This window comes from Coffea arabica, chromosome 1e (assembly GCF_036785885.1).
Source record: "Coffea arabica cultivar ET-39 chromosome 1e, Coffea Arabica ET-39 HiFi, whole genome shotgun sequence".
In the NCBI taxonomy this organism is placed as follows: Eukaryota; Viridiplantae; Streptophyta; class Magnoliopsida; order Gentianales; family Rubiaceae; genus Coffea; species Coffea arabica.
The window spans coordinates 44,750,389-44,775,212 of NC_092311.1; the positions used below are offsets into that span (position 1 = coordinate 44,750,389).

The 24,824-nt window shown below is 38.8% G+C and overlaps 2 protein-coding genes and 2 long non-coding RNA genes across 4 annotated transcripts; 3 read left to right on the forward strand and 1 right to left on the reverse strand.

Moving 5' to 3' along the window:
- Nucleotides 1–2,103, reverse strand: LOC140021519 (uncharacterized). The gene is made up of 2 exons (XR_011825346.1): nucleotides 1,912–2,103; nucleotides 1–360 (listed from the first exon to the last, which is right to left on the reverse strand). It is a non-coding gene; the product is annotated as an uncharacterized lncRNA (long non-coding RNA).
- Nucleotides 2,104–3,756: 1,653 nt separating this feature from the next.
- Nucleotides 3,757–6,610, forward strand: LOC140021520 (uncharacterized). Its single transcript, XR_011825348.1, has 2 exons — nucleotides 3,757–4,458; nucleotides 6,034–6,610. It is a non-coding gene; the product is annotated as an uncharacterized lncRNA (long non-coding RNA).
- An 8,281-nt stretch (nucleotides 6,611–14,891) lies between these two features.
- LOC140018619 (uncharacterized) lies at nucleotides 14,892–19,187 on the forward strand. Its single transcript, XM_072071517.1, has 9 exons — nucleotides 14,892–14,998; nucleotides 15,079–15,207; nucleotides 15,284–15,332; nucleotides 15,462–15,614; nucleotides 15,693–16,298; nucleotides 16,532–16,675; nucleotides 16,778–16,882; nucleotides 17,321–17,954; nucleotides 19,027–19,187. Exons 1-9 carry the CDS (start codon nucleotides 14,892–14,894, stop codon nucleotides 19,185–19,187), a joined length of 2,088 nt encoding a protein of 695 aa, XP_071927618.1.
- Nucleotides 19,188–20,030: 843 nt separating this feature from the next.
- LOC140018635 (uncharacterized) lies at nucleotides 20,031–20,985 on the forward strand. The gene is made up of 4 exons (XM_072071518.1): nucleotides 20,031–20,201; nucleotides 20,294–20,400; nucleotides 20,503–20,575; nucleotides 20,682–20,985. Exons 1-4 carry the CDS (start codon nucleotides 20,031–20,033, stop codon nucleotides 20,811–20,813), a joined length of 483 nt encoding a protein of 160 aa, XP_071927619.1. The 3' UTR covers nucleotides 20,814–20,985.
- Nucleotides 20,986–24,824: the final 3,839 nt, after the last annotated feature.

Below are 24,824 nucleotides of genomic sequence, written 5' to 3' on the forward strand. Positions count from 1 at the left end.
TTTGTAAGAACCATATTAGTTTTACCATTGACTTAGCCTCCAAAGGGTAGCTTCAGTAACACCTAATGAAATAAACTTCTACTTCTCGTGAAAATCAATGTTCAAAAGCACATCGGGTTATCAGATGAACTTCCACACAAGGGTAAAATATATCTTGACAGATAAAAGGTATTCCAACAGTTCAAAGAAACCTCAAGTCTCCAATCTGCAGAGTCCAATTAAGGAACTAATTATTAATGGATCATTGCAAGAAGTCTGATTTTGACCTGAAATGAAGATGGACGACCAAAACTATCAAGTACAAAAGCTGATTCATTCACTCTGCCTCTGACCCAAAACTGGAATATCTTCGTAACGCTTCTGTAATGCAATATTTATGAATTTCAGTTAGACATCCATGAAGACCACGACGAAGGTAAAGCAGACATATCTATTATTACATAAAGCAGGAAAGTAAAAGACTAGAAGCAGAGAAGAATATTGACTATAAAAGACACAATTTGCAGAACACGAGCCAAATAACACGCAGGTTTAATTTCAAATGCTCACTCAATAGAAATTTCATAAGCATTTAGACCTTTTGTGGGTCAGATATAACATCAAAATAAAGAGCTAAGACAAAGTTAAAACAAATCCTCAGACAGTGGCAAGCATCTTAAATCATCAAAAGGGTGAATTTAAGCAGATAACTACTAAACAATACGCCAAAACTTTAGACAATACGAGGCGCAAGAAAGACTAAATAATAGAATTCCTTTGTTTGCATATGATACTTGTTTGAGCCTGTAAGAGCTATGCTGTACAGTATCTCAAATGAATTTCAGCTGCATCGAGTTATAATCCTACACTATCCAACATCTATCATGAGAAGCGTGCACAAAACACACTTCAAGCATCAGTTCAGAATTACCACAATGACTATTTTCTTCTCTCTCTCTATTTCCTAAAACAACAGGAAGATGAGCCTAGGCATTTCAGCTAGTACTATCAACTTGTATCAGTTGGCTGGGTTTATTGTCCAGCGTCTTGTTTATATAGGATGCTACAATCTTGCATAAAGAAATTGCAGAAACCTCTAAAATGATCAAAAATTAAGTGACTATTCACATCATATTTAACTCGTCCTTCTCAATTTCCAACAGCCCCTAAAAGCTTTCCTTTTCCCCAGGGGAAAATACAAGTTTAATCTCCAATGTATTTCCACCTCATATTCAACTCTCACTTTCCTTTTCTCAAAGAGAAAATGCAATGAATAATTAAAGGAAAACATCCCTCCCCCCATTGACAATGTATCGATTAGCATTATTTGAAGTAAATAAAGCAAAGGAACATTAGACAGTCAACTAGAAGGGGAAAAAAATACAACTGATCAAAATACTTCCAAGAAACAATCTTTCCTAATTCCTTATGACAATCAAAATCCACTTACATGGCTAAGTACCATACATCACTTAACTATAGGACATCTTCATTTAATGTCTATCTCTGCCAAAGAAATATACCTCTCCCAGCATGCTTCATCCCTTATTTATATACCTTGGACCTCTAGTATCAAAGCCATTCTGCAACCAAGACCACCAACAGTCCTATCTTTAAATTTAGCTGGAAAACAAGTACAGAAAAAGGAACTATCTACATCCTGTAAGAACCCAAAAATCATATGTACCAAAGATTCAGGGATCCATCCCAATAGCTGCATCACAACAAAAATGCTAAAGAAAATCATTTCCTACCAATAGCTCATGACCCCTCAGAAACCAAATATAACTAACAATACATTCTTTATTGCCCTATAAAGGATATCAAGCTATAAAGGAGTCAACATAGAAGAATAGAAACAAAAAAGCACTCAAGGTCATTGGAGATTTAAAAAAAAAAAAAAAATGCCAGGAAAGCATATCTAGCAACTACCCGTTCAGATTATTCTTATGGTTTCCCTAAATCCTTTACCGCAAATCTCCTCTCTTCTGTCTGAAAATGTTACCAACAGTGCCCAGACCGTACAGATGCCATATTCAGTCTATGCATCTAGGCGATTTTGAATTTTTCAAAACTAGGGTATCGGTACATGGCCAATGATCTAGAATCGGCTAGAGGGGTCCTGTGAGAGGTGTCAAAATGGGTGACTTGAGCGGATTTAGGTTGGGTAAAATGGGTAATGGGTATAAGTGAGTCAACCCATTTATACCCATTTAATTAGATGGGTATAAATGGGTAAGTCAAAAAATGAATTGGGTAACCCAATTACCCATTTATAATCCATTTATTTTAATTTTTTGTAAACTCATTTAAATTTATTTTTGCAAACTAAGTTATCAATTTATACCGCTCTTTGTATCCATTATTAGTTTTAAATATTTATTTATAATGCTCAATAAGCCTAATTATCGATTTTTTTCCATTTATACTTTATGAAGCAAATTTACATATTATTTAATAATTGAATAATAAGAATATAAAAATTTGAACTAAGTACTATAAAAGTTAATATAAAACTTAAACCAAAAATTTTGAATCCTTAACATTATTTTCATATATAAATTTAAAATTTCATTTTAGAAAGATAAGAAAAGAGCCTAAAATTTATCATAAATTGGTAATGCTGAAAAATGAGTAAGTTAACAAACTAAGATAAAATAAAATAATAAGATAAAACCAACAAATAATAATAATAATAATGAAACAAAAGTAGTTAACATCATGACAAAATGAAAATTTTGAAAAAAAAAATAGGTGGGGGAAGAGAATTCTAAATGGATTAATTGGGTTTGATGGGTTATCCAATAATACCCGTTTAATAAATGGGTATTATTGGGTAACCCATTTATACCCATATACAAAAATTTAAGATACCCATACCCATCTATTCATGGGCGGGTATGCGTAAATTTAGTTAAGTGGGTTGGTTTGCCACCTATACTGTCTTGTATCCTATCTGTAAGTAGCGTATTATGAAAATGTAATGACTTAAGGGCCCGTTTGGTTGGACTGAAAATATTTTCCTTGGGAAAACCTTTTCCATCGAAGTCATTTTCCTGGAAAATCACTTTCTTTCCCATAATTTTCTAGTGTTTGGTTATTAAGTGAAAATATTTTCCAAATTCCTTTTTTCATAATTTTCCGGTGTTTGGTTTGTCACTGAAAATATTTTCTGATATATTTGTTGATATGTTGCAAATATTTTTTTACTCTCAAAACATTAATTTCATTACAAGTTAATTTTGGTTTCTATCCATTATAATCAAATTATCATTTCTATAAAATATTTATTCATATTACACCATGAATTCTTAAATGAAATTATTAATGATACTAATGAATTGGCTGGGAAAGAAGAGTTAAAAATTGCCTGTGTTAGTTAACCAACTATAGATGTAAAAGATATGCCGCCTACCAAGTCATATTTAGCATTGGCGTAAATATCTAAAGATTGGGCTAACATACAAATGAGAGCTACCGAACAAAGAAGATTCCAACTCTGCTTTTTGAATCTCAAAAACATTTGAATTCTTATGTTATACAAGCAGTCACAACTACATCTACCTAATGTAGAAAACTGTTGGATTTGTCTTCAATATACTCAACCCATTTTAGCGGAGTTCTTCTACTAGATGCTGCAGATACCATCTAAAATGCGATACAAATGAGTTGCTGTAATTGTCAACAAGCAGCTACCTACCAGACTCTTGGAAAACATAAAATTGCGGAAAGCAGGAAGCAAGGAGAAAATACAAGTTTCCTAACGTTTGCAACCAACCAGGCTACAGATAGTCATTCGCTGCTTGTGGTCATCAAAAATTCACCCTCACAGACCAAGTCACATCCAACATAGGCTTTTCCTTCCATCTTTGCTATTCCAAAGCGTTTCTGCAGCTTGATGAGTGTCATTCTCATGACCAAAGTGTCTCCTGCAATTACTGGCTTCCTAAACCTGACTTTGTCAATTCCAGCGAAGAAGAAATCAAGGCAATTGCATAATTCAGTTCATGTACTTTATTCGACGCCCCAATCTTTCTTGAACCTCTCAAGAGAAATCAAACGAAGTCTTTGACTCTTCGCCATTAATGCTTTTCCTAGCTTCTCATTTTGCACCAAATGATCGAATACCAAGTCCAGAAATTCTTCGCTATAGCCTTCTATCTTCATAATCTCTTCATGTAGTTGGTTGATATCAAGCTTGTTTGCACTAATTTTGTTCAAAGCAGCTGCCACTTCTCCAAGTTGTTGAGACATCTTTTCAATGTCTTCATTACTGCGATTTCTTTTACGATGTTGTTTGGTTCCCGATGATGTTGCTCTCACTTCTGAGGATCTTGCACTAGTCACATACTTTTGTTCTACACTTGTCTCCACACTTGTCTTAGGAACAAATGGAGTTTCTAAGAACACAATACTTGTGCGACTGCTGCTTATCGGCCAGTGAGAGAGTTAATACACCAGGAATGCCTAAAGGACCTTGTGAGTATATAATCTGCTTTTATCTTTAAGCTACGTTTTGTTTAATGCCTAGTCAGCCAATTTTTCAAGTAATACGTTATTAATAGCTTCCAATTGAATGAATTGTATGGACGCATCTCAAATCATTTTTAGGTGTATTTTGATCCAAAGTTTTCTTTAATCTGCTGCTACTGCTTTCCTCATTTCTCATCCACCCCCACTCATATTTGGTTAGCTAATTCCAAAAAGTTCAGTAATTTTCTTGTGCCGGTCAATTAAAGAAGTCCAGAGCAAAGGCAAATACAAGTGTGAGTGCGTGATGCAGTTTCTTATGTTCACAAGACATATTGTGAATAGTATGGACCCAGGAATTAAGGGAATAATCCAACCTCGTCCTTAGGCTTCTTCTAAGTGTTGCCATTTCAGAATATAGACTTGGAAAAGTTTTCACTGCCTTTTCCTATGGTCCGAACACAAGCTACAAAGGCCAATTGCATTTTTAATTTCTCTTACTTGTCACTATCCTTTCAAAAACAACCAATTTCCAGCTCATGTGGATCATTCAAAACTCAATCAAATTAATTCATTAGCATCAATCAAATCAGATTTAGCCCTAATCAGGTAAGAACAAACTAAAACAAAAGCAACCCACAAAAATTCATTCAAATCCAACTTCAAGAATCTACACTAGTAATTCTAGACAATTTTTCAAATGAAAAGGGAGGAAAAATCTGATACCTTCGAGAGAGAGAGAGAGAGAGAGGGAGGGAGATGATCTGTTACCTCTGAAAGTGGGTCTTTGCGGGAGTTGGAGATGCCGCCTGCGAAGAAGGGATTTGTTTGCCGGAGTTGAGGCTTTTATCGATGCCGGAGATGTTTGCCGGAGATGCCGCCTGCGGAGGCTTTTATCGATGGTATAGCTGGAGGCTTTTATTCGCCGGAGTTGAGGAGATGTCACTAGATTCTGAGGAAGCGACTGGGCTGAACAAAAGCCCTTTTTTCTTTTCTTGGGAAAGTTTCAACTGAAAGTGGCTTCTCGTAGGATAGGGCATTGCATCCGATTCGATGGATACGGGGCAGGAGCGGTCCTCAGACGACCGCTCCTGAACGGTCCCCTCACAGAAAGAAAGGTAATGCCAGAAATAAACCATGTCAAAAGGCTTCAGTTTGGCCCAAAACGACGTCGTTTTATTAAGTGAGACAATAAAAAAAATGGTTATGCTCTGCTGACCGTAACGGCAAGAAACGGAACGTTATGACCACTAGTAAGCAAAGTCCCGCCCAAACCAAAATGAAAAGCCGCACTTAGACTCCCACCCAAACCAGACGAAGCAGTTGCATGCGAAAAGCCACGAAGGAGAAATAAGAGGGGAAAATACGAGTATTGGCAACACTCTCCGGCGTGACATTGCGAAAAGCTGTGGAAGTGCAACATTGGATACCGAAAAAATAGCAAGGAGAAGCAAGAAGTGGTGGAGTGGTGGTGATAGAGCCGTTATTTGGCACGTTTTGCACTGTCATCTTGTCTTAATTTTGGCTATTCATGGTGCTAAGAAAGGGGATTTCACTCATATTTGACATTTGTGTGAATTGTAGGTGGTTGGCATCAAAAAAGATATCGCGGGGAAAAATTTCCAGAAGACTTTTCATTTCAAAGCGTGGCCACGCCTTAGAAGGAGGACGAAACCGAAAGCCGGACCGTGGTCCACGTGAACCCGAAGCATTGGATTAAAACTTCAAAGGAAATAGCTTCTATTAGCTGAAATTGCTCCAGACGTCTCTGCTTTTTGACTTGAATCGCGGCGGCTATATAAAGAGGACAAAGCGAGATTGGAAAGGGATGAACTTTTTAGCCTTAGCTTTAATTTTCTTTTTTCCGACTCCTTGTCAGACGCTTGCTTCTGTTCTGTTTCTTTTACTTTTGTTCGCCTGCGGCTGGCGGCCAGGCATTGAACATTCTCGCGGATTGCATCTGGGCTCCGTAGAACGGAGACCCTTTTTACGTTTTGCCTTTGACTCTTCAAAATTCCGTGAGATTACTCTTGTGATTTTCCAATTCTTCGGCAAACAATTGAATGTATTCAATTAATTTACGCGGGATTGACACGATGAGGAGCGGCTAATTTTCTCCTCTACCCAAAGGTTGACGCGAGGGCGCGGTCCATAATATCTGTGAGATCTAACCGAATCTTCATTATTTCCTCTAATTAATTGCTATTCGTGCGTTTCCTGAATTAATTGTTCATGGGTATTTGATTAATTGAATATCAACGGCCGGGTATTTGATTTAATTTAATAGCCTGCTGCCACGTTAATTAAATAGAATCCGTAATTGTTCATTTAGTTAACACCTCGTGGCAACCACCATAATTGGTTTTATGATGGGGAAACGCAAGATCTAATTTAAATAAACCCTCTTAGCGTGTTTATTGGTTAGGGTTGGGTTCTTCTAGCTTTAATGCAACTGGGTAATTAAATTCCTACGGTCGTACCTAGGGTTGTTATCTGGTTAGAGAAGCAGTCAATGGTCGTACCTTGACTGTCGAAAAAGTAAGGAAGAGCTGGTTGTCAGAGCTTATTGATGGCTATAACCAACCTAGTGATAAATGGGTGAAATATCTTTGCATCGATGAGCATTTAATTGGACCGTGCCTGAGCAGTTGATCCTTTGGGTAGAACTTTTGTTAATTGCTATTTTCAGTGAATTGTGCTTTGTGAGTTAGTTTTGAATTTTGTTTGTTTTATTTTATTTTATTTGTGTGCCTCCCATTGAAAACCCCCCAATTCTGTTCTACTGATTTGGAAAGAAATAATTTCCTACCTGCTCCCTGTGGATTCGACCCTACTCACCGCTATATACAAAATTTGTAATTTTCTTGAGTAGGTATTTATTATTGCACAGGTTCGGCACCTGTCAATTTTTGGCGCCGTTGCCGGGGAGTTGGCGTTTGGATTATTTGTTTCTTTTTAAATTCAGTTTTTATTTTATTTTATTCTTCTTGGTATTTTTGCTAGTTTATGCCCCGTTCTTCTCGCACAGGTGAATTGGTATACGATCCTGAGGTAGAGAAGGCAGCGCGTAGGCGAAGGCAAGAGACCAAGAGGCAAAAAGAAGGGCACTTATTTGCTGCAAACGAGGAAGTAAGCATGGCCAACAACCAAACATTGAGGGAGCTGGCTGCCCCGGAGCTGACTCACCAGCCCTTATGCATCACATTCCCCGCTTTGGCTGAGAATACCGCTTTCGAACTGAAGTCGGGATTAATTCAACTCTTACCCTCTTTCCATGGTCTCTCTGGCGAAGAACCCCATAAGCACGTAAAGGAGTTCGAGGTGGTCTGCTCTAGTATGAAACTTCCTGGGGTCACTGAAGAGCAAATTAGACTGAGAGCCTTCCCGTTCTCTCTCAAAGATGCAGCTAAAGATTGGCTGTACTACCTACCAGCAGGTAGTATTACCACATGGGCGCAGCTGAAAAAGAAATTCTTAGAAAAATTCTTCCCTGCATCCCGGGCTGCGAGTTTGAGGAAGGAGATTTGCAGCATTAAACAATACCCCGGTGAGTCCTTGTACGAATACTGGGAAAGGTTTAACAAATTGTGCACTAGATGCCCGCAGCATCAAATTAGTGAGCAACTGTTAATCCAATACTTCTACGAAGGGCTCCAATCAACCGATAGGAGTATCATCGACGCTGCAAGTGGGGGAGCACTGGCAAACAAGACACCAAGGGAAGCGTGGGAGCTCATCGAAGCCATGGCAGAGAACTCCCAGCAATTTGGCTTCCGTGAGAGCAACCCTCCCCGTAGAGTCAACGAGGTAGAGATTTCATCCTTACAGCAGCAAATGTCAGAATTGACGTCAGTTGTTAGGCAATTAGCTATGAGAGACGCGCCGCGAGCGAAGGTGTGTGGAATATGCACAAGCATGGACCACCCCACTGACTCATGCCCTATGTTGCAAGAGGATGGAGCTGAACAAGTGAACATGGCTGGAGGCGTGCCTGCGCCTCAAAGACCGTACGACCCATACTCCAACACGTACAACCCTGGTTGGAGAGATCACCCCAATTTCAGCTATTGTAGTAGGCCACAAAATGCATTCTCTAATCGGCCTCCAGGTTTTCAGCAACCTTGGCAACATAAGTCTCAACCCTCGTCCTCAAGCTCAGGGAGTTCTTTGGAAGAAATTGTCAAGAGTTTGGCCACGACTACCACTCAACTCGTCACGACCACCACTCAGCTCCAGCAAGAGACCAGGTCATTGACCACAAATATGGCTCAACTCCAGCAAGAAACTAGAGTCTTAACCATGAGCACCACTCAGTTCCAGCAGGACACAAAAGCAGGCATGAAAGATATGGAGGCTCGAATAAGCCAAATGGCAACTGCCATCAATCGCTTGGAGTCCCACGCTTATGGAAAGTTACCCTCACAACCTGAAGTAAATCCCAGGAATGTAAGTGCCATGACGCTGAGGAGTGGTAAGGAACTGGAAGGGCCTAAAGTGGAAAGTTCAAAAAGCAAAAGTGAAGAGGAGATAGAGAAGGAAATTGAAGAGGAAGGGCGTATTCGCAAGGATCCTAAGGTAACCTTCACTTCTCCGCCCACTATTAAATCTAACTTACCTCCTTTTCCTTGCAGGTTGGAAAAGACAAAGAGGGCAGAGAAGGAAAAAGAAATCCTGGATGTGTTCCGCAAAATTCAAGTAAACATCCCCCTATTGGACGCGATCAAGCAGGTACCTAAGTACGCAAAATTCTTGAAAGACTTGTGCGTTAACAAAAGAAAGCTAAGGGGTGATGAAAGAGTGATGGTGGGAGAGAATGTATCAACTGTACTTCAAAGGAAACTCCCACCCAAATGCGGAGATCCAGGTATGTTTGCTATCCCCTGTAAGATTGGTCATTCTAGTATAAAAAATGCCATGATAGATTTAGGAGCTTCTATTAATGTGATGCCTAAGTCAATCTATGATTCCCTAAATTTAGGACCTTTAAAAGAAACGGGGATAATAATTCAATTGGCTGATCGTACATGTGCTTATCCGGATGGGATAGTTGAGGATGTTTTAGTGCAAGTAGATGGATTAATTTTTCCTGCTGATTTTTATGTGCTTTACATGGATGATAGAAGTGCCCCAAATCCATCACCCATTATACTAGGAAGACCATTTTTGAGTACTGCCCAGACTAAAATTGATGTTAGTAAGGGTACTCTCACGATGGAATTTGATGGAGAAACAGTCCACTTTAATATTTTTGATACAATGAAACATCCTGTTAACTCTCATTCTGTGTTTGCTATGTATACCACTAATCCCTCTGTGCAAGAATTTTCTAAGTTTGCTTATAGGGGTAAATTCAAGATTGCTGCGAACAAGTCCTATAGGATGAAAACAATTCATGAGGTAAGAATGGAGAGAAAATTTAGGAAAAAAGTTGCACTCAATGGCCATGTGGATCCTGGAGGAGGGCCACCAATTACAAGAAAAATTCAATTACATCCAGACTAAAGAGTGGTGCTATGTCTAGCCAAAGACATTAAAGAAAGGCGCTGCTTGGGAGGCAACCCAAGGATTACAATTTTAGTTGTAATCATTTTTCCTTACTTTATGATTTTTCAGTTTTATCTTAATGTTTTGATTGTTTTTGTGGTGTTGGACAGAAGAGTAGAGGTTCCAAGGCGTGCCCACGCCTTCCAACCCCTCCGATATCGAAAGTAAAAAAAAAAAAAAAAAAAAAACTTTCGTTTGGACACCATTTACATGTTGTGGGCAGAAGCAAATGCTCTCCAAGGCGTGCCCACGCTTTCCAACCCCTCCGACAGCGTAAAAGTTTAAAAAAAAAAAAAAAAAAAAAGATTTGACCAGGCCTCTGTTCTTTTCCACTTTTTCCTTCTTCTTTGACTGGTCTTGGCCTCTTTCCTCCAAATTTCTTTCGGTCGCACTGCAACAACTTCTCCTTCCTGTTTTGGGTCCAGCCGTCGCCGCCGCCTGCGCAGCCCGCCGCCGCCAGATCCGTCACTCCAGAGCGCGCGAAGCAGACCAGTAGCCCAGCAGCTCGCGCCTGCTGCGCGGCTACCCCAGCCCGCGAATACCAGATCTGCGTGCGGCCTTTTTTTTCCCCTCGCAGCGCGCGGACTTCCTCCCACACGCTCGCCCGCCCGACCAGCAACCGACCCCAGCCCACTGCGCGACCTCGCCAGTCGCACACCAGCGCCCACGACCTACTCTGCCGACCAGTCCTCTGCGCGCGCGCCCAGCCTCAGCTCTCCTTCTCCGCCAATTTCTTCTTCAGCGTGAACGAAGAGAAAAAGCGGTACCCCTATTTGCCTTTCTTGTTGAACTGGTGACTTCGATTGGGAATTTTAATTGCTGAATGTTTACCTCCTTTTGGGTTGCTATAATTGTTGGTATTGTCGGGGGACCATTTGGTTGTTGTCTGGCTGGGGAGAGCCCTCATATCTGCCTTGCATTCATTATCTATTTTGGGAAATTTGTGGGCTCTAGTGAATTTATTATTTGGAACAAGTGGTCAGTTGCTCGTTGATAGTTGCCTGTTATTGACTGATATCTTGTTTACGCCTCCTGGTGAGGGCGGGCCGCGGCCTCGGGTGCCTACAACTGCACCCTCCACTGACTCGCCACCCCATCCGGACCAGGCGGGTCCGTCCTCCTCTCATCCTCCTCCTGCTGGAGACCCCCGTTACCCGGACCTCCAAGTGGGTCTCCATGAACTCAACACCCAACTGGCAAGGATAGATGGCCGGCTTATGGCGCTCCAGGTTTTCGCCCACATTCAGGCAGAGAATCAAGCAGCTTACTATGCTCATATTGGCTTCCAGCCGCCGCATCCGCCGCCTCCTTAGGCTCCGGCAGCACCTTTTCAGTAGTCAGGGAAGTTTTCGCTCCCTCTGCCCTTGCGATTTATTTTTCTAGGCTCCATTGAGGACAATGTAGGTTTTAGGTGTGGGGGGAGTGGCTTCCATTACTTTCTTTTCCATTAGTTCTTTTTGTTTTGTTACTTAAAAAAAAGAAGAAGAAAGAAATGGAAAAAATGGAAAAACATTGTAGTTAGTCGTCTTTTTGGCTGTTTCTATGCTTGTTAGTGTTGGGGCATGTTGCTGTGATGAATGACATAATCAAAGTGAGTGGGTATGTGATCGTATATGCTAGCCGTGCATTTTGTTTCCCTTGGCAATGTCATTGAATGTTGAGTATGCTGGAATTTACCCATTTTTGTAACTTTTGGGGAGCTTTTGAGCCTTACTTGAGCGTATTATTCTTGTTTGCTCTATTTTGTTTGATTGAGTGGGTATCGCACATGGTATGAACATTCTAGAACTTGCTATTTTGTACATGTCAAGACCGCATTTTGATGAACTGAGTGCATTTGAGATGATAAGGGCATTTAGGATTTAACCCTCTTCAGCTATCTAAAAAATCAAGCCCTCATTTTATATCTCAATAGTGAACCAACTTGAGCTTCTGTCCTTCGTTTCTGGTTGATATCCGTGTTTGTTAACTCAAGACCTCTTTAAACTTTCTTGTTCATCCCTGTGTTGTCAAGGGATGTCTGAAATCCATCATTTGCGCAAAGCAAACGAATTTGGGGTTGAAAGTGCTGATAGATTAGGAGCTATATGATGCTATCTTTGTGTAAAGGAGGGAAAATTGGAAAAAGGCCACTGACCAGAGGACTTTGGCTTACAGGGCGTGCCCACGCCTTACAGGACTTTCTCCTTAAAAAAAAAAAAAAAAATCTCTGAAGAGACCTCGTGACCAGAGGACTATGGGCTACAAGGCGTGCCCACGCCTCGCGAGCAGTATTAAAAAAAAAAAAAAAAAAAATTTTGGGGCACTTGTACAGGGAGTACAGCAAATGGAAACTGCCTTGTTAGTGAAACTCCTCCAGTAGAGCACTGTGGTTATTGGTGAGTTTTGGACGTTCTCTTGACACTTTACCCCCTATCCATACCTACTTAACCCGCCTTTCACCTGAGCCCCATTACAACCCTATTAAAGTCCCTTTGATTTATGTGTTTAGTTCACTTTTAAGTGGTGGAGATGTGATAAACGTGCAAGCCTATGGTAATGGCATTCCGTGATGTTCTACCTTTGGTAATATTGTCAGGGACCCTAGATGCTTGTGTTAGTATAGACTACTGCATGACCTCCGCTCTCTTGGTTGTACTTCTGAGCTCCGAAATGCTTGAGGGCAAGCATTGTCTAGGTGTGGGGGGATTTGATAGAGCCGTTATTTGGCACGTTTTGCACTGTCATCTTGTCCTAATTTTGGCTATTCATGGTGCTAAGAAAGGGGATTTCACTCATATTTGACATTTGTGTGAATAGTAGGTGGTTGGCATCAAAAAAGATATCGCGGGGAAAAATTTCCAGAAGACTTTTCATTTCAGAGCGTGGCCACGCCTTAGAAGGAGGACGAAACCGAAAGCCGGACCGTGGTCCACGTGAACCCGAAGCATTGGATTAAAACTTCAAAGGAAATAGCTTCTATTAGCTGAAATTGCTCCAGACGTCTCTGCTTTTTGACTTGAATCGCGGCGGCTATATAAAGAGGACAAAGCGAGATTGGAAAGGGATGAACTTTTTAGCCTTAGCTTTAATTTTCTTTTTTCCGACTCCTTGTCAGACGCTTGCTTCTGTTCTGTTTCTTTTACTTTTGTTCGCCTGCGGCTGGCGGCCAGGCATTGAACATTCTCGCGGATTGCATCTGGGCTCCGTAGAACGGAGACCCTTTTTACGTTTTGCCTTTGACTCTTCAAAATTCCGTGAGATTACTCTTGTGATTTTCCAATTCTTCGGCAAACAATTGAATGTATTCAATTAATTTACGCGGGATTGACACGATGAGGAGCGGCTAATTTTCTCCTCTACCCAAAGGTTGACGCGAGGGCGCGGTCCATAATATCTGTGAGATCTAACCGAATCTTCATTATTTCCTCTAATTAATTGCTATTCGTGCGTTTCCTGAATTAATTGTTCATGGGTATTTGATTAATTGAATATCAACGGCCGGGTATTTGATTTAATTTAATAGCCTGCTGCCACGTTAATTAAATAGAATCCGTAATTGTTCATTTAGTTAACACCTCGTGGCAACCACCATAATTGGTTTTATGATGGGGAAACGCAAGATCTAATTTAAATAAACCCTCTTAGCGTGTTTATTGGTTAGGGTTGGGTTCTTCTAGCTTTAATTTATTTTGAAATTGGGATGGCGTTTTTGGGTCTTGAATAGTGTAAGTTTATTGTATTAGTTCGTGTGCACGAACACAGTGTTGGATAATTGTTACATGTTGTGGTTGAACAGGTACATAGAAATAATAGAGTTCAAATGTTTTGTACTGAGTTGTGCGTCTCATACTTGCTAATGAAAATGTTATTTTGAAATTGAGATGTCGTATTTGTGTCTTGATTGGTGTAAGTTTATTGTATTAGGGCGTGTGCATTAACACAGTGTTGGATAATTGTTACATGTTGTGGTTTAACAGGTACAGAGAAATAACAGAGTTTTAATGTTTTGTACTCAGTTGTGCTTCTCATATTTTCTTTTACATTGATGTTACAGGTTATTGGTTTACTTGCATAAAGAGAGACAAGTTTCTAGGTTGGAAGTGAATGAGTACGAGAGTAGGTTATAAGTTGGCAATATGAGACAGACGGAATAACAAATCATGAGGTTTAGCATAGTTAGTGTGGAATAACGGTTAAGAATCTTACTAGTTATTGTAGGTGCACATCATGTTGGATAGTCATTACACGCAGTCATTTAATAGTGACACTAGGAGAAGTACACTGTAAAATTGGATGAACAATGACGTAAAATTGTTTAACGGGTTTGTTGCTTCATTCATATTGTTGAAGAGGGTGATAAATAAAGGAGAATGTGATTGAATTGAACTTGATAGGCAGGGGAATAGATTATGAAATGACTAAATGAGGGATAATTAACCAGAAAATTTGGTATTGAGACAAACAAATTGTGAAAAGGAAGATTACTTGTACAATAATTGTTGTGGTTGGACATCATCTTTGATAGTTGTTACACGTAATAGATCAGAAGTTACAATAATAGAACTGGTCTATAGAATTTCATGAAGATACTATAAATTTGGATGGCCCCTTATTCTACTGCATTGGTATTGTACAGTAGCATAATAAATAGAAGAAGAAATTGATGGATGAAGTACAATCTGATAGGTAGAACAACAGATTATGTAGATTAGTGGCAGTTGGAATAAATAACAAACTGTGAAGAATGAGTTACTGAGTGTGAGAAAAAATGTTACAGGTTGTACTATAACTAGCGTGACTAATATTTGATGCTCATATATTATGTTTAGCAGTACTTCATGATATGTTATGACTGTGGTTGGAAAAAAAATTTTGGAACTGAAGTGCAATATGTTTGTTAAAAACATTAGTTTACAATGGCAAGAACGCGAGCAGGAAGCACACTTCAGGAAGCAGACAGAGAAGAACTCGCCGAAACAAGTGGTGGTACAGAACACGGTGCAGCACCCACTTCATCGAATAGGTAAGTGGCCAGTGCTTGCGTAAGGTCTTGGCAGGTTAGACTTGGCATCATTATTCAGCATTACAATGTTGACTGTTCAGGGGAAGGATGGGAAGGAAAAGAAGAAGTAAAAGGAATGATCGTTTAGGTGGGGAGGAAGAACTGATTACAGCGGGAACAAGCGAGGTCGCAGAACCAGTCCCACCATTGAATCCATGGATGAAGTTCAGGTAAGATTATTGAATGCGAGGGAAAAATAATGGTACTAAATAGCACATATAACTTTGGAGTTTTGAATGTGGACAGGAAAGAGTATCAACACACGGTTTCGGCGAAGGGTGTTAAGCTGACCGAGGTATGCTGTCCTAGCAAAATAAACTGAAGAATCATTGAACCGATGGGGTGCCTAAGGGAAAAATAGTGAAACGAGCAATTATTTTGTGTTTAGTCTAACGTGTTTTTTGATTTTATTTATTCAATGCAGTACAATGACATTGTCCGGGCAGCATATAATAAGTTGAGTGAGGAAGAAATGAGGAAGCGAAAGGAGGAATATTTGAAAGAGAAAGAAGAGTATGAGAAAGAAATGGAACGTCTAGGAAAGCCGATATTGCGAAAAACACGGGTTCAAATCAAGGTAAATACACGGCATGATTCATCAAACATTTAATGAAACTTATATTAGTCTAATGCATATATCTAAAAAATGGTGTAGAATCAGAAGTACACTATCCGATGCTCGCCAAAGCAGATGTCAAGTTTAGTTTCACGAATCGATGAAACTAAGAAGCAGCAGATTAGAGACATAGGATTTGGAGGGCTGCTAGACATACAGTGTCACTGGATTCCTAGTGGCATAGCTACCTGGCTTGTTGACAACTTTAATCCGACATTGAGCAGTTTAAATGTTGGTGGAGATGGTGTGCTACCTTTAACGTCAAAGGATATCAGTTTAATCCTGGGGATCCCGAACGAAGGTCCCGTTCCAGTTGAAGACACCGATACAACCGAGGTTGGGGGAAGTGGACCAAGTCGTAGGACATACAAATGGAATGAGCTCCCAAATGAGTTGGTAGCCATGAATGCAGGGGAAGAATTCTTAAGACTATTCGTGGCATTTTGTTGTGGATGTCTACTGGCTCCAACCACTAGAGCCGAGCACAAAATAAAGGTTTGGAACTGTACGCAATTGGTTGATAGGGTAGCCAGATTGAACTGGGCTGAGTATGTGAGGATCGTACTATGCAATAAGGTGCTAGAGGTGCAAAAGAAAAGTGAAAAGCAGCACCAATACGTTGGCGGTTGTATCTTCGTTCTGCTGGTAAGATTAGATAGTTGTAGTCATGACGAAAATATGCTCTAATTGTTACACAGTGCACCAGAGAGTCAATTAGTTTTGCGAGCCTTCATAACTACTGTCTGTATTTCCACATTTTATCAAATTCAGTGCGATGGATTGATTAGATTATGCTCAAATGAATGCGTCTACGATGATGTTTTAACAGTGTGGTCAAGTTTATCTACAGTTGAATTAATTACTGTATTGTATTGCAGATTCATTATCTTGATCGGGTACAAATACTGAAGCATAAAGTGTCGAGGACTACTCCGCGAGCTAAGGCATGGACAGATGCTCTGATCTCTGAAAGGGATGCACTTGAGATTAAAAATCTTGGAGCTTATGGAAAAGGAAAACTGGTAAAATGTTATATATTATTGATCTCATTTCATATAAAAGGTAGTGGTCTATGTATTGCGTGGCTTTTCTATTGAAATGGTTGGTTTAATTTGTTGTTAAAGATTGGACAATATGATCCGGAAGATAATGAATATGATGGGCAGAGTACTGAACTACCCCCTGATTTGGTAGGAATGCTGATGAACAGCGGGCACGCCGATATCGGTGTAAGTGGGTCTGTTCCATGATTTAATGAAATTTGTTGTTTGATTAGACGTAATTACTGCATATTGTAAGCAACGTTATTGGTTATTGATAGGCCTATCAACTTCATTCATGTTGTAGTATCATGTTAATATGTGATACCAATCCCAATATTACATCCCTGTCTAGAGAGTTATTAAAAATTAAGTCACATGAATGGAAATACAGAAATATAGTGATCTCTTGGCCAATCATGTTATAAATGTATGAAGTTTCAATGATCCCGGGTGACCATTTTATTTTTTAGTATATAAGTTACAGTTATAGAACCTATGGCCGCAATTCAAATGTTAAATTAAGAACCTTTGCGTAAATGTACTATTGTATATGCCTGTATTGTATGAAATTGTTGAGAGCATGTGGCTCATTTATGGATTGATAATTTCATCATCTAACTGCAGGCTGAGCTAAATGAGCTGTATAACATTGCTGTTAGTAGCCAACGAAGGATATTGAAGATTGCAGAAATCCTCTCCTCTCAGCCGAGAGCAAAAGCTTCCACTTCTGGGACTGAAGCATTGGACAAAGGAAAAAAACCTGTACAGGAGGACTATACAATGCACAAGAGTCCTGATACCGAAGAAGAGCCGGAATTTCAATCTGCCGAAGAAGGGGCAGACGACGAGGATGATGATGCTGAAGAAATTGATGCGGAAGGGTCTGATGAAGACGAGCATAATGCAGCGCAGGCCGAGAAAGACGATGCCAATACGAGGACAAATATTGAAGGTATCCAAGATCCAGAGCTGAATGAAGATGTAATGGACATGGAGAATCCAATTCCTACCTCTTCAGTCGTACCCGATAACAGCAGTCGCGGATTGGAACAAGGGACCACCATGACAACAACTGCGCAAGGAAGCATTATACAGCTTCAAGAGCAAGAGCAGGAGCAATACAGGTCAAACGTCATAGAACCTGCCGAAGAGGGTCAATGTACGGTGCAACCACCTTTGCACGCCAGTGCATCGACGTCACATCTGCTTGAGCAAGAAATGCCACGAAAGTTGCGATCATATGGTCGAAAGCGGAAAGGTTGGTATACTGTTATTATTCATAAGGTTGTAATTCATGTACTATGACTGTAACATCTATTATCATATACGGTAACTTTGTTTATACCATCATGATGCTACGTACACGGGTCTGAACTCTGGCTTGTCATCATCGAAAACTTGTTAAGCATACTGTCATACCCTGTCCGATATGAAACACATATGAAGTTGATGTAACAAACGTAATTAGGCATATTATGAAAGTATGACTTTATTGATGTTAAGAAGTTAGTGTGTTTCGAAAAATGTTAGTTACATTGCAGTGGAAAAATGTTACAAAATAGTTATTGAAAAGTTACAGTGTGTTTAAAAATTGTTACCAAAAAATGTGGAAACTTATAGATTAAAAGTTAGTATGTTTGAAGAATGTTTACAGTGTGCTTGAAGTTTGTCACGAAATAGTAACCTGAAAGTTACAGTTTGCTCTATTGAATACACAACTCCATATTCGCGGATCGTTAGTCACGGAATTTATTTTACATTATTGTACAATAGTTACCGGAAAGCTATTTCATAATTAATGCAGGTGATGTAATTGAAGAATTTTAGTTACGAAGTGTTTGTAACTTGTTACATGAGTGATTATTTAGACGAAAGTTGAATGTTATTGGAGACTGTTAGTCATTATAATTAATAGATAAGTTACAGTTTCCAAAATTCAAACATAACTCCATATTAAATGATTGCTGTTTAAATGTGTGTTTGTAGGTTGATACTCACTTATTTATTGGTCAAAGTGCATTTGAAAACTCTTAGAAACGGTTAGTTTAGCATACTGTTATGGTGTGATTGAAGTCTGTTACAAATTAGTTATTGAGAAGTTAGTGTGTTTGAAAATTTATCACAACTGTTTGAAAAGTGTTAGTTACAGTGTGTTTGAAGAGTTGTACAAATAGTTCTTAGGACAGTTACATTGCATTTAGTGAATTATCGATTGGTGTTTGATGACTGCTAATTGCATTGTGTCTGAAGAATGAAGCAAAATACCTTATAATTTGTTAGACGACAACAAATGAATGTCATATGAAATGCATGTTATTTGTCTTTTGTAGGAGGCCTTGACGTTGAGGTGAAGCACAAGTCTACACGTGCAACAAAGAAGAGCACTGTTCTGCGGTCAGCAGAGTTCATTCTACCAGCACCTGTGACAGTTAGCCTATACGAAAAAAATGTTGCTGCATATGCATGGGATCTGGACCAAAATCCCAAGTAAGATTCTTGACAAAACTATTAATTCGATCTTGTGATCCATTCACTACAATAAGTACGCGTGTGGTTCATAAGAAGATGGCATAGAAAAATAGATTGAATATGGATGAGATTGGAGTTCATATACATTAGTCAGATTTTCGTGTTTTGGAGTAGGAGTAATAATTATTAGTAAATCGTTTAATTGTGTCCTGGATGTGATAGGGACATACTTGTTCAAATGTATCAATTTTCGCTGACTCGGCTTGACTTGAAGACAATGGAAAATGGCATGCATGTGTCTAATCGGGTCAGTAGTTCATTACTTTTAGTCAAAAAGTTTGATTATGTATCTATTGATTGGAATAGTCATACGTAAACTCACCCAAGCAACACTCAATTATATGTTTTGATCACCATTTGCCATTGATTAGGTGATTGATATGTTTGCCCGTCTCATGAATTGGGGTGGAAGAACTGCCAAAATTAGGAAGCTTGAACGCTACATCGTAGAACCTGTTGCAGTTGTGAGTTTGAAATTTGGACTGCATCCTACAGTTGTGTTAAAGATGCTCATCATCATATCTGAATTGGTATTACGATCCAACACACCATTATTAATGTCTTCTATGCACCTTTCACTCGGCTATGTTATTGGTTGCAGGAAGGAATTTTAAAAATGGGAAAATTCGACAAGCTCTCTGATGCCAGCTTATCTGCTAAGCTTCTAAAGCTCTTCAAGGTTCGCAATAACAATACGGGGGTTGATCCTGCAAATTGTGATTGGGTATGCAATTATCAGTTTTAATCCAAAACTTCTTATGTGACTGTTAAACATTCAAAACATAGTCATACTCGGTTATGTAGAATGACCTGTCTGACCTTTTTCATACCTCATTTGGCGCAGATACTTGTGCCAGTATGCATAGAGGGGTCTTGGTTTGTCTACAGCTTCGGTGTCTCAGAGAAAGAAGTGCACGTGCTAGACCCTGATAGCAGTCAAGCAAAGAGCAAAGACATTAGTGTACTGAATCGACTGGTATGTTGGACAAATTGCTAAATGCATTACACGACATGACAGTGCCACATTAGTGGATTGTAATCAGTTTTACATAATCTTTGGTGATATAGAAACGTTCACTGGGTTTGGTTGTGGCGGCAAAGTTTGGCAAGGAAATTGACTTCTCCAGTTTCGGATTTTCTGTTGCCGATGTCCCTCATCACTCACCCAACAAAGTGTAAATAGTTTGACTTCTCCCGTCATTATTGTTAGAGCGTGTACTAAGTTTTTTGTCCAACATATATACCATAACTGACTAATGAGAAGACAACGTGACCAGGTGTGACAGTGGTGTTTTCGTTATGACATTCCTAGAGCATTGGAGCGGAAGGTTGGCTGTTCGGCTTACAGAGGTATTACAATTGATATCCCTTTTCTCCCTACAATCCATCTGAAATTGATTTAATGCTTGTTACCTCGGCACTCAACTATGCTAATTCCTACCTCTTGTGCTGATAGGAAAATGTTGGCAAGTATCGAGTGCTGTACACAGCTCGATTGTGTAACTCAGCGGAGAACTCAAAGTTTCCGGACAGCTTCGCAAACCTGCAAGTACCTAAACGGGCGCAGTTGAATGTTGGTAATGCCTGATTTATAAGTATTCATGACTGGGAGAGAAAGAAATTCACAAAATTGCATTTGACGTGCTTTTGTATATTATTACATGTGTATTACAGCTTTTGGATTACTGTAACTAATTTTATTATGGAGTCTACTCAGAAGGACCTTTCTTTTGAGACAGTAGTTTTGTTTTTCTGGAGACATTAGCATCAATACTGATTAGCAATTTTTATCGTGGTGCTGTTTATTTATCATTTGTGGCCATAAATTCTGAATTTAATTCAGATTTTCTATTGACACTAGAATAATGTCAGTAATAACATTAACGGAGCATTAATTGGTTCAATTGTGTCGTGAATCTATGGTTCAAAGATGCTCGTCGTGACTCTGTGCCAACTATACTAGAACCTACATTGAACAATGTGTAACTATAGAACAAGCGCCCAATTAGTTTGTTGCAAAATTAGTTATTGAAAAGTTACAGTTTGAAAATTAATACAAAACTTCATATATAACTGCTGGTAGTTACAAAGTGTTTGTAGGTTGTTAGTCAAGAATTATTGGGAAGTTACAGTGTTTTGTATGACTGTAACAAAATAGTTATTTGGGAAGTTACAGTTTGAAAATTAATACAAAACTTCATATTTGAAAACTGTTAGTTACGATGTGTTTGTACGTTGTTACAAAATAGTTTTGGGAAAGTTATAGTGTGTTCGTAGAATGTTACAGAATAGTTAGTTGGGAAGTTGCAGTTTGAAAATTAATATAAAACTCCATATTTGAAAACTGTTAATTACAAAGTGTTTGTAGGTTGTTACAAAATAGTTTTTTAAAAGTTACAGTGTGCTCGCTAAGTATTACAAAATAGTTAGTTGGAAAGTTGCAGTTTGAAAATTAATATAAAACTCCATATTTGAAAACTGTTAATTACAAAGTGTTTGTAGGTTGTTACAAAATATTTTTTTAAAAGTTACAGTGTGCTCGCTAAGTATTACAAAATAGTTAGTTGGAAAGTTGCAGTTTGAAAATTAATACAAAAGTCCATATTTGAAGTCTGTTGGTTACGAAGTGTTTGTAAATTGTTACAAAATAGTTATTGGGAAGTTACAGTATGTTCGAAAACCGTTACAAAACAGTTACTCGCAAGGGGATAGTTTGAAAATTTTTACAAAACTCCATATTTGAAAATTGTTAGTTACGAAGTATTTGTAGGTTGTTACAAAATAGTTATTGGGAAGTTGAATGTTATTAAAGACTATTACAAAATGCTTCAATGGGAAGTTAGAGTGTGAAAATTAATACAAAACTCCATGTTTGATGATTGCATGCTACAGTGTGCTTATAGGTTGTTACAAAATAGTTATTGTGACAAATGACGAATGGCATTCAAATAAAATAGTTTATTTGAACACACTCGAAAATGGCATGCATGTGTCGAATCGGGTCAGTAGTTTATTACATTTATTCAAAAAGTTTGATTATCAATTTATTTATTGGATTAGTGATACGTAAACCCAATTGTAACAGTCAATTACATGTTTTGGGTTTTGTGTATGTCTTAAAAAAACATGTTACTTATTCTATACTTACTAATTCTCCAGAATTTAGTTACTAGCTTATATCGTTTCTTGCCACATATTAACTCCCACCTATGTGTACGTCCGTGTTAGCTCATGATCGACACACAACCATTAATTCAACAGAAGGTTAAAACACTAAAGCTTATGTGACCCAAAAGGAGTTTTAGATCGTTCAAATGTCTTCATCGAGCAATTTTGGTAGCGGATCTACTGAGTTAAGGTACCAATATCGGTACTGCCACTGCGGAAAAAGGGCTGGGCTGAAGATCGTGGAGTCACAGAAACCAACGAAGGGGTTGCTGTACTTCTATTGTGAAGGAAAAACTTGTGCTTTTTTCGCTTGGTGTCATCCAATAGGGAGGAATCATGAGCAAGTTCAGGCTAACTACTGCCCTCCCTCACCGAATCGACAAGCAATAAGTAGAGAAAGCTCCTTCGACAGTCCCGGAACAGTGCAAAATGAACCAAACTCTTTCCCGTATCATGTGCATCGAATCGAACAAGATATTCGACAAATGAAAACCTTCATGATGATATCGGTAGCGGTCGCCTTTCTGTTGATCCTAATAGCAATTTTTCGCTGACAGCACTTTCAATTTTTCGCCCCATGGGAGGGTATAAACTTCGCCTGTAGTTTGTCGGAGATGTATCCTTCATAGGCAAAGTTACACTGACATCCTTGTACTGTTGACTTTCCATTTTGGCAGGTGATCTAGAAGATAGAGTAAACAGTAGATCCAGTCGTATAGTTGTATGAAACTGGTGAAGTCACACTATTAGTTTTTTGTGGAGTTATATGATTGCTCTTTTATCTGAAATCACCTGTGTTGTTCAATTGTTTTGTGTTAATGACTCCAACTAATTGAAACTATTAATTGTATAATGATGCACAAATGGTTACCTTAATTGTAAATTGTTACAATTCGTACGTTCTTACTTACAGCTTTGTTCGTCCTAAGTTACAACATTCAGTGAATTAGTTGTAAAATTGAAAATCTTTAATAAAGCATCAGGAGCAGAAGGAGGTGCTTATTCAGGTACTATCACATTGTGGGTCATTGAATGACCAATGCCATTCAGTTTTACACATATGACTCTGGGCCAAAAAACTGACATTCATTGTGAGATTTTGTGCACAATATTTTGCGTATTACTGTGTATGCACAATGTCGAAATTAAGGTCACTAATGTGTAACTCAATATTCACATCGGTACCCTTAACATTGCAATACAGGTCTTACCATGATAAAAATTGCCCAATTGGTATTTTATTTTCTGATGCTGATTAGTGACACGACGTAACACTTATTATTTTATGTATCGATACTAAAAATATAGTTCAACAAATTTTGTCCATACGATTGACAAACTGTTCATATATTGTTACAATTCGTAAGTTATTATTTACCTCTTTGTTCGTTCTGAGTTACAACATACATAAAATTTCTGGTCGAATTTGAAATCTCCTATAGAGCATTGGAGCATAAGGAGGTACGAACCGCTCATAGAGGTAGTAAATTTGGGTCATACACCGACCAAGGTCATAGAGTGTTACACATCTGACTCTTGGCCAAGAAACTGTTGCATAATTTGGGCTGTCATACCTCCCTGTGACAGTGTAACTGTGCATGCACACAGTGAAATGTACATGAATCTAAGGTGTAACTCTGTATCCACGTGACTCTTAAAAGTTGATGGACAGGACCTAAACATGATAAAAGCTGCAAACATGTGTTGAAGTCTGTAAACGATTGGCAACAGCACGTAACACGTATATTCACTGTCGGTACAACAAATCTGGCCTGGAAACGTAACAAAACTTATCCGACATGGTTCAGGCACTGCATGTGGGTCTACAGTCTCTTCTCCCGTGATGTACTAATTGCCCTCATATGCGTTCGTGAAGATCTCACTATTTTAATGAGATGTTCGAGAAAGTCTCGCTACGCAATGTTTTGGGGTTCGAAACGATCATCGTAACTATTCTCAATAGATACTTAATAAAGTGTGTAAGAAATTTAATGTGTCAGTGGGAGGAATTATCGTTTCTACCAAGGGCAATAGCACAAACAAGAGAAGAGAAAAGGTTCATCGAATATTAACTAGTTGTATTATCACTAGTTGTAATATCGGGGAATATTTAGTTGGAATATTATTCAGTTTTAAATAGAGCAAACGAAAAGCTGCTGATTGCAAATTCATTAGTTATAATAAATTGTAACATACAACTAACTGGTTGTAACGCAATCCGTACATAGTGAAACGTACAGGTCACTGATGTGTAACTGTTTATCCACATGACCCTTAATATTGGTGTACAGGTTATTTCATGACAAAAGCTGCAAAATTTGTTTTATTGTGTGAACAGAGAACCACTACAATTCAATGGCATGCATCGAACTCTACAGCTTCAACTGCAACGACAAAATTGTTTGGCCTGGAATGCGTTGTCCAGTGATAT